This window comes from Oryzias latipes, chromosome 16, assembly GCF_053564925.1.
Source record: "Oryzias latipes strain Hd-rR chromosome 16, Olatipes_Hd-rR_3.1".
NCBI classification, from domain to species: Eukaryota; Metazoa; Chordata; class Actinopteri; order Beloniformes; family Adrianichthyidae; genus Oryzias; species Oryzias latipes.
The window spans coordinates 20,466,051-20,476,756 of NC_136252.1; the positions used below are offsets into that span (position 1 = coordinate 20,466,051).

Below are 10,706 nucleotides of genomic sequence, written 5' to 3' on the forward strand. Positions count from 1 at the left end.
GTGTTTTTTTTAACGTGTTCTTGTAGCATTTTTCCCATGATGGAGGACTTAGATCTACCTCAGATAACAAAGACTTTTTGACTTTGTTTTGAAGTTCAATAAAATCAACACAAAAGGATTGTGTTCAAAAAACAATTATTTCAGAGTCTGAGCTGTAACATCACCATCAAAGCAGCCCAAAAGTTGTTGATTCTGATTTTATTTAATTTTGTTCCTAATTTCCTTTTCAGCTAGATCTTCGGATTAAAGAATTTGAACAGAATCTCCTTTTCTAAAGTCCACTTATATGCCCCATTTGACACCAAATTTGTCCATTTTCATTTATTTTCGGCAGGCACTAGCTCTAGAGGTAAAATGACCCAGCTTTACTGGTTTTTATTTTATTCTGGAGTTTAGAAATGATAACATGATAGTTTAGGTTGTAAAAATGTCTCACGCAATCACACCTCTTATCCAGATGAACTGTGAAAGACAGAAGACTGAAGTTTCATCCAGCAGGAGGCGTGCTCATGCAGGACAGGAAGGGTTGGTTTTGTCTGTCCTTTTCTACTTAGTATGTGTCGGTTGGATCAGAGGTTCTCTGGGGAGAGAATGTTCTAACATCTCTGACTCTTCATTTCACGCTTCATTTAACGTCACACTCACCTAAAACACTCCTCGTCTGAGTGTTAAGAATGCTCTGTCTTCACTTATTGTATGCTCTGGCTACCTCTTTCCTCAATGGTTGCAATCACACACATAATCTGAACAAAACGCCCAAATCTCATTCAGGTTTAGAAGAACTTGACAACCAAACCAGAGGTCATATCTTTCTTAGTCTGGTGGAACAAAGTTCTCCTCAAGGCCAAACTGGAGGAGAGTTCTTACAGGCAGGCAGGGAAATAAAGGAGTTACAAGCTCAGTGTGTGCACACACTAAGTGTGCGACTTTTGTTTTACTCCTTAAGTCAATACAATTATTTCTTTCTTTGCTCTGCAGTGCATCCAGTATATGAAAAGAGTTTGGAGACTGGCTGTAAAAGGTGTGTGTAAAGGTGTGTGTCTGTGTACAAAGGGAGGTAGTTATTAGAGGACCTGTACCTCATAAAGCCTCTGCAGCATCAGGATGAACTCCTCTCCACTGCTGTAATGTGGAGCGCTTTACAGTCACCAGTTACTGTTTTTATATTTTCAAATCTTTCTTTCCCTCTAGTCACACATTTAACTTGGAATTTAAAATTTGATAATTTACCTATTAATTTGTACCGTTCATGCACATATTTGTGCATTTAGTTCTCAAAATAGGCCTTGTCCCTTTCCAAAAGAAATACAGGAAAAACAGAAGTTCATTCAAAGTCACTCAAGATCATTTTTCCAGATGGCAACTGAAATTCTCACAACAGCCAACAGACAGTAAATTGTCTTTCAGAGCTGAGCTGGTGATAAAATATCTGCTCTGAGACCCAGGTTTGAAGCTACATGCACACAAACACATCTAAAAGTGCACATTTCAGTCTTGACACGTAACAGCTTTTAAGCACGAGGAGACATTGACTTGCATCACCAGCAGCAGTCTAAATGGATGGGTATTATCATCTGACACACACACATAGACACAAACACACTGTGGTATGTCGGCATGAATAGATGGTCTGTCTTCCACCGGTGAGATTGGTTCCATCTGTTGTGGAGAAGGTTGCAGGGTCGCATCCGCTACTATTACCTCTGTGTCTGTCCACTGACACTTCATTCACTCCAGTGTTGGGCTGCCTGGGTGATGAAGGTGAACTGAGCCATGTCAACAGGGGGATGGATGGATGAAAGTGAATATATATTTGTAAAATTCCATTTTAGTTCCAATAAAAGAGGTTTGTAAATTTTCAATATTTAAATCTAATTTTGCCCTGCAACAAACAGGCGACCAGTCCAGGATTTCCCCTGCCTTTGCCCATGAGTAGCCGGGATGGGCTTCAACCGTGACCCTGAAAGGGACAAAATGAGTTTAGAAGATGAATGAATGAATAAATCTGAATTTAGAATAAAGTGGAACTTAATCTCCATTTCGATTGACTTTAAACCAATGTATGGACAAAAATTAAAAACAAAAAAATTGCTCTTTGTTGTAGTACTACTTGGACCAAAGGTGGACAGCAAGGTAAAAAAGGAAGATCTGTCAGATAAACTGACTTACAGAAGGCATATCAATCAGACTCTGCTGCGGCAGAGAGACAGCCAACAGAGATCTGAGAACAACCTGGTGAGGAGAAAGAAGGCAGGAGGGAGCAGGGGAAGAGACGGGAATGGACGGGACAGGAAAACGATGAGAAGGACAGAGAGGAGATGGTGAGTATGGCCCGCTGAAGGACAATCATTGTCCATCAACATGAAGAATTACCTTTCTATCTGTCCCTTATGCCTCCATGTGAGTCCACATACACACAGGGAGAAACAAGTTAACCTGCGAGGGAAAACTGATTGAATCTTCAGTGGGATTAACAGGGATTTAGCCCAGTGTAATGATACCTGAGTGAGTTGATTAGCTATCTGATGACACTGTGCTGTTTGACCTCCACAAGCCCAATAACAATTGCTAACTCCCAGCATTCGCTCACTACGATCAAACGGGAGGTGAAAAAGAACCACTTTAGACCTTCTTGAGGGAGTGATCATTGTTTTGTGTGTGTGGTTATTTTTTTCTCTTGACCTAATGAAGCGGGTAGCAGTGACACTGTGTGGACCGCAATGGCATAATCAGTTCTAGTTAAAAGGCAGCTTTTTAAGTGATTTGTCCCTGTTAAGACAGGGACAAATCACAAAAGCTGCGACACAGTGGAGTTGTGAAGGTGGCAAATGGCAAAGAATTAAAAACGGCCACATGCATAAAGCAATTGTGATTTTAAGGGTTAAAGAGACACCCAGCAGTTGAACTGTAGAGTTCATTACGAAACAGAAAACACCTGCAAAGACAGTAATTTTTGCAAAAAAAGATCAATTTTCACAGTCTTTACATCTATTGTATGCCAATTTTGTATGTGTTTTGTACGTTTTTTTTCAGTTAATAAAGGTGTGTGCCATTTCAATACTGCACGCTAGTCAACAAAAAAAGGACCGACGCTGGACAGTCTTACAGGTTGTGACAATTTCAGACAGTCTTGACTTTCTGAGGAAAAAAAGGTCACAGTTTTAAAATGAAACACCACAGGCAGGAGATTAAAGTTCACTGTTTAATTTTAAAGATTTTCTCAAGAACAAATGTGAAAGCTGACAGCGTTGCTGCCAGTAGGGTTATCATTGTCTGCTTCGCCTCTATACCTTCTGCTGCCATTTAAAGTCTCACTCTTTCTCTTTGACTCTGACCTTTCCATCTCCCACCAAATCTGAACAAAGAGGGAAAGTGGTATAAAAGTTCAGTTTGAGCACTTTAGACATGATGGGAAGTGTAAACAACACTCAGAAGCACATTTCTTTGGACAAAAAACCTTATATTTGGATCAAAAATGGGAAGAAAAAAGCTTTTTTTATCATTTAAAAAAAGAAAAAAACTTAAGCTTTTGGAACGTTTACAAGCTGGTTTTAAAATAAAAGATCACATCTATGACATTGGGTTTTATTTTGTTGTTGAATTATCATTTTAGTTATTTTAAAATCAACTTAAAGGTGCTAAAGAAATGTCTGACATCCAAACTAAATGTGCAGTTTTCTGCAAAGAAATGGTTTAATTTGTTATCAAAGAGTGCAAAGATTATCCAGTCTTTGTGGAAAGAAGCCGCCTCATTTCTTCCTCTGTTTCTGTAGGTCAGACGCATAAATATGAAAGTTACCACACTGGTGCTGCAGGCGCTGGACTTGGTCTATTGATCAATTTAGCAGAGCTGGTGGTCCATTTTACTGACCTGACATTTGAGGGTAGCTTTCATGGATTTTTCTTGTATTCCTTCAGAAGTGAGACATGTCTGGTGAGTAATGCATCTGTTGCTGGATGAAGTACAGATAGTAAATAGGCTCAAAGACTCACAAAAAAGGCAGTGCAAAAAAAAAATACATGCAAAGAAAATTAGAAGCATGTAGGAACCATTTAAGGAGTTTAATGAATTTACATCAAACTGAGGAGTTGTGGATGTTAGATGTTAACTATAGTGTTTTATTTGTTTTTCCTCTTCTTTTATTTGGGTGAAAAACATTTTATTACCTACATAAAAACTGAATTGAGTTGACTTCGAGGACACTATTTATGAAATGCAAAGTGATGCTAAACCCTTCAACCAAGCAGTTTATAACTTCTGTAGGAATTACAATAACTGTCATAAAGATGGGTATTTTGTAACTGAACAGTCACATGTTGGGTGCATTTACACAGTGTTGCAGTTTTTAAAGTTGCAAACCTTTCATCGTTTTTGGACTAAAATCGATAACAGTTGTTCATAAACCCAGTGTGAAGCAATGGATTGAGCACACACTCTGCTGTGATTTTCGTCTTTCGATTTCAGTATGAGTCTGCATGTAGCAATAATATTAACTCTTAACATTTCTATCTGAACTTTTTTCCACCCTTAAGTTTTTGCAAGGTTTCTCAAAGGCTACCACTTTGTGTTGGATATCACAGATGTGTAAAAGGTAGTGAATACTAGGTAAATTGAAATTTTGACCAAAGCATTCCTGGGCCCTCTCTCTGCTCTGTGGGACTCATGTAAACTCTTGAGGACATGCTGCAAGATTGGACTGCAGATGTGAGGAGCTCTGGCGCTCCCAAGTGGTAGCATGAAGCAAGTGCAAGGACACTTTCAGTTGCAGGACTAAACAAATTACACGTTCTACTTAGACACATAAACAAACACGTGCACATGCATGGATGCCAATTTCACCTTATGTGTTTGTCTGCTGGGACCTGTATGAATTCTGTAAATCCAAACCCCCCCCCCCCCCCCCCCCCCCCCCCCCCCCCCAGCTTGAAAGCAGTCAACTCAGACGCAGCAAGAAAACCTCAGAAAGTGCACAAATCTGCAGAATGAGTCTGTGCAAACACGCACACTCAGTCCGTTGGATTGTGTGCTTGGGTAGCAGAAGGCCCTGACGCTGTTCATTAATCACTATGTTGAGGTTTTGAAGCCACAGCAGGAATGGAAATGCCGGTCTGATTTTAATAGATATACTATTCTGCCCTCATCAGCTTGACTGGAGTTCAGAGCAGGAAGAAGTAACACTCAGTCACCAGAAGACTGGGCGTTTGCAGGAACACGAACAGCTTGTGCAGCAGTGTGGCTCATTTGTGTGTTTTAATTGCTTTTAGACAACAGTGGAGGTTTCTCTGAGGAAAATATATACAGCTTTGGGTGCACAAGCAAGCTGTCCTTTCTGGATCAGTGCATTTTGGTTATCCTTTTTTATTTTCCCTAACCTAACGCATCATTTGCAGTTAGTAACAAGCAAATTTGCATTTTATTAAAAAAAAAATTTTAATAAGTCACACAAAATTTGATTTTAACTGGATATCTTTTGTTGGCATTTGGAAGGATTTTCCTTTTCAACAGGTTACCAAATCTTTAGCTGGATTTAAAAAAGACAAACAAGGCTTTTCCTTTTTTCCTCCATGACTGGGCTGTTATATTTTGAGGGCCACCATTGATTCATTTCACCACTTGACATCTCTAACGAGAAAAAAAATCGTAACTTCCTGCAGTGAAGGATTCATGTGAAACCCCTGTCTACAATTAAAAACAAGAGAGAAAATGTCACATTTAAAGTTGACATCACTGGTGGCTCTTATATGAAAAACACTGACTTAGTTCAGATGCTTAAAAATGAAAAAACTACAATAAAACACTTTTGTGTTTGCGGAGGAGCTCATAGCTTCTGCTTTACTCCAGTCAAGAAAATAATTTTGCATCCACTCAGAGATAAAATGCACCAACATATAAACATACATGACATTAGGTCTCTTTCCTAATTAATAATCATAAACTTAGGCATATTTACATACATACATTCAATTTAAAGGTGAACAAAGAATGAATTCCTTCAAACAAACTAATACAAACATTTGTTTTCCAGCAGAATATGAATTCATATTACAGGAACCAGAGGTATTGTGAGTTTATAAAAAAAGTATCTTAACCTGTTTGGTTTATACAGCACTTGATAAATACTGGATCTTGTACATTTCACTTTTCAGAGAAAGAGATTATTACCTTTTAAGAAACAGGTTTTTGAAATGCATTTCAACAAACAAGCACATGTTTGTCATATGCTTCCGCCATGGGAGCTGTTATACAAAGAAGAGGGAAACATGTTTAAAGAGCATTCAAAATACAAGTCTCTTTTGCAGACACAGCCTTTTTTTTCACAACAGCAGCTCAGAGTCCCAGCAGGGAGCATTTTCAGCAGCAGAGCTGATCTCTGGCCCAGCAGCCTCCTCCACTGACTTTACTTCAAAAACTGGATTTAAGGGGTTCTAAGCTCCTTTTCAGCTGTCATGGAACAATGCACGTTGCCTTTCGTAGGGTCAGGTAGCCGGTTACAACATCCGAAGGTAGGAGACGGATGTAGGAGAACTCATCTGGGGATGTGAAGCGCAGCTTGGTCTGAGGGTCTGTGTAGTTCGCCTGACGAGAAGCTCAGTATTACTAAATGTGAACTTTACACAAGACTTGGGGGAATTTGTTCAACTAATTACTCACAGGAAGTCCAGAGATGTCAGAGTACTTTTTGGCCGGCTTCAGAGAAGGAGGGGCGTCGATGTTGTAATCTATGGAAAAACAGCAAACTCTGACTTTGTAACATTGTAATATTAAGGCCTTTCTACGACATGAAGGTTTCATGGCAGGCACCTCCAACTTCTAAATAAATGTAGTTTAATATGACAATATAAATGGCACAGTGCAGAAAAAATAAAAACAACTAAACTTACAGTTTGGATCATCGAGCTTCCAGGGTAAAGCCCGCTCTAAAACCAGAAGCTGTTTAAGATTCTTCCAGGTCCTGTTCTTTTTTCCTGCTGCTGCACCACCAATCCCTGAGTGCTGCCAACACGAGGTTACCAAACAAATGACCAATAATGACCAACAGCCACTAATCATTTTATATTCATCTTTACCTCAGGCACTCACCTGAAATGTGTGGTCTTTAAAAGGAGGCGGTTTTACCGTTGACTCTGTGGCAGGTGGACCCCCGTCTACTGACTCTGCTGCCTTCACTTCAAGAATGGCTTCAGTAGCTGTTACCTTAAAAAAAAATACAATTTAAATTTAAAAATTAAAAAAAAGGGAAAAGATGGGGCAAATACAAGTAATCACATAGTTTTTGCTATTTTCATCAATTCATTTTGAAAACTCTCTCAAAATTAATTGATGTAAATTGAATTTTTTTTTTTTTTTTATTTTAATCATTTTATTTTTTAATAATTTTGTGGGTGAAAGGAGGATGTTGGCCAAGCTAACATCCATCATGGTCAAAACCTATCACCCACTACATCAGACAGTGGAGGCGCTGAACAGCTCCTTCAGTTGCAGACTGTTACACCCCCCATGCAGGAAGGAACGGTTCTGCAGGTCATTCATTCCGCTGTTAGATTGTACAATGCCACAGTTTAAATATGCATTTTCAAACCGGTTATCATGCATCCATAGCCCATCTGTATATCTTTTTACTTTATTTATTTAATTTTATTATTACGCATAACATACGTTATGTCGTTATAGTGTACATAAGTATTACCTTTTGTATTTTTTTGTACATTTTGTATTTGTATTTTTGCACATTTTGAACACCCTTCATTCTTTTGCACATTGCTGTTGTTCTTTTCTTCTTTTTGCACTGAACTGCGGTAGCAATTGAATTTCCCCAACGTGGGATCAATAAAGAATATCTCATCTCATATCTTTCAAAATAAAATGTTTTAAAAAAAAGTCCTTAATGTGTTAACACAGCATTAAGCAACCTTAACCAGATCGCACTAACTTAAGGGATTGAAATTGCTGCTAAAAACAGATGCATTTGAGAAATCTGTGTTCAATTCCTTCTTTTTGGTCGAGAAACACAGTCGATCATTCAGGAGCAAAATAGAAAGTTCAAGCGCCAAATAAATGTAATAAACCGTAAGCCAGCATCTCAATAAAAAATAATTAAAAAACAGAAAGAAACGAGCAAAAAGTAAAAAAGCCACTACGGGGCATTGTTGTGACACTTTTTTGGTGTGCGAGCACATTTTGATAATATTACTTTTGTTTGTGTTGTCGTTATTGGAGGTCCTTTCTTCTTCTTGGTGCTGCTGCTGCTCCCGGCGGTCTGCAGAACCGCAGGACTGCCGGGACGCTTCTTTCCGCGGACAGCGACACTACCGGCTACCGACAGCGATGGCTTAACGGTTATGGGATTCTGCGACGCCATTTGAACAAACGTTTCACTAATTTGCAAAATAAAGTCCCCGTTGGGTCACAACATTTAGCCTTTGCATGCTATTATAGCTATCCTCCTAACCCGGATGTGAATCCGGTAGCTTCCTGTGCGGAAGAACCTTACAAAACAAAAGTACATTTATTTCTTTCTCTTTTGTTATTTATTTATTTATTTATTCATTTGTTTGTTTGTTTGTTTGTTTGTTTGTTTATTTTCCATTAAATTTACATGTGCAAGTATGTGCTACACTAAAACACATATATTGTAAAAAATGTTATATTCTCAAGTTACTGGGTATATATTTTGTTAATGACTGCAGCTCTTTGGCTTTTCTCACTGCAAAAAGTAATCTTTTCAAGTCTATACTGAAAGTGTGGCAGTGGAAGTTTACATTTTATACACTATTTATCTGATGTAAACTAAAAATGTTCCAAATATATTTTGAAAATGTATTTAGTGTGTATATTTCCTACACTACACCTAAAAGCTATGCTCCAGTGTGCTCAATAAAATGAACTTCCAATGTCAGTAACTTTTTTTTTTGCCAAGGGCTATACTATGCAAAGACCACAATAATGTGTAGCCTAATAATACCTTAACTGTGCCCATAGAAAAACATTTTTTCCCCAAGAATTTACCAGACATAATGAAATGCCATGTGGTTATTGTTGATGTAGCTCTTAGAAAGTATTTTCTGATTCCATCTAATTGCTTAATATGTACACAGGAGAAGTAGAAGCAGGAATACATCATCAGGATTTTCCCATTAAAATGTTACATGGATAGACCAATGTTTTCCAGTCTTGGTCGTCAGGGCACTCTTAACTGCATCTCTCTTATTTTTATTTTTTATTTTACATATTTCCTGTTTCAATCACTCCTGGATTCAATACATTTTTCTTTAGGCGCTGGGAACTTCATGATGAGCAAAAATCAGATGTGTTTGAAGCAGACTAACAGAGAACAATGGCCCTTCAGGTTAGTGGAGTGAACCTGGCATTGTTCTGTAACAAATCCATAGAGTCTATCGTAGCAGATAATTGTTTTAATCAAACTTTATCAGTTCCAAATGATAAAATTCTTTAAGAAAAAAAAGGGGCGGTGGGGTATTTGTTCAAGTGTGTGGTATTGTTCCTTTTTAAGTGGAGTCATGCCACCCCCTTGTGTTTGGAAGAGGTTTTTACAAACATTAAAAAAGCAGCAATGGCCCATTTAAACTGTTAGAAATGGCAATACCTTTGAAAGTAATAGCTTTGAGGCTGATCTCTGAATAAAACAATTAAACTGATAACCTTCCACAAAGATTTCGAGTCAACTGTGATTTTTTTGTCACTTCATTATTTTTTCATGTTACACCGTTGTATTGATCCACACTTAAAAGGCTCTTTGATTGTGAGGCTGCTCTATTTTACTTTATTGTCAAAGTTTGTAGACTTCAGAAAAGAAGCTGGAATAGAACTTGCATTCCAATTTATTTATCTGGGTTTGTTCCAGCAAGCTACACAGCAAAATCTGAATGAAATCAATGTGGCATGCTGGATTTTCAAGTGTAAAAGGGAGCTATACCCTTCATTGAAAGAAACATAGCCATGAGCAGATCTCATCAACTCAGCAACACATGGATTGTTTTCCGTTTTAAAGAAAACAGAATTGAGCATGAAATAGAAGAATATAATAAAATAAACTGAGAAACTGAAGGTTTTACGATAGTTTATCAAATAAATGAATAAATTTAATAATCTACTGCTTTGCTTGACAGCAAAATTACTGTTTTGTGGTCTTGGTGAAGGTGAAAATGACTCTCTCACTAATGGAAAACAACAGCATTTGTAGTTGTTTTGTATTATGACCCAAGTGTGGGTCAGTAAGTTTAAATAATTAATGTGCTCTCCTTTTAGATTGCTGTTCATTACTGCCTATAAAATGGTTTACAATCCTCTGAATAATCAACCCTCATGTTTCAACTGCATAAAAGTAGACTTTGAAGACTGGATGAATAAACCAATCAATCTATCAATTATGAACAGTTTACTTTACTGAAGTCAATAAAATAATCAGATAAATGCAACACACAAAAGATTTCTTTTTTTTTTTTTTTTTTTTTTTTTTTTAACTTGTCCTGTCCAACAGCTAGGCAAACAGATGAGAGCTGAGGGCCTCTTGTGTTGGACATATTTTATTCTAACAAGAGGGGTTATTCATCTTCAGACAAACCAAAGGTATGTCTGAATAAACCCCTTTTGTAATTGAGGCCAAACTTTATTAATTTCAATCATGTTTGAAAATCTTTGGTGTTGGACCGGACGGAAAAGGAAAGAGGGGAACAAGAGAGAGGGA

At 37.8% G+C, this 10,706-nt stretch overlaps 1 protein-coding gene across 1 annotated transcript; it reads right to left on the minus strand.

The window, feature by feature from the left end:
* Positions 1-5,799: 5,799 nt before the first annotated feature.
* ino80c (INO80 complex subunit C) lies at positions 5,800-8,476 on the minus strand. The gene is made up of 5 exons (XM_004077860.5): positions 8,193-8,476; positions 7,082-7,195; positions 6,883-6,994; positions 6,653-6,720; positions 5,800-6,577 (listed from the first exon to the last, which is right to left on the minus strand). Exons 1-5 carry the CDS (start codon positions 8,358-8,360, stop codon positions 6,446-6,448), a joined length of 594 nt encoding a protein of 197 aa, XP_004077908.1. The 5' UTR covers positions 8,361-8,476; the 3' UTR covers positions 5,800-6,445.
* Positions 8,477-10,706: the final 2,230 nt, after the last annotated feature.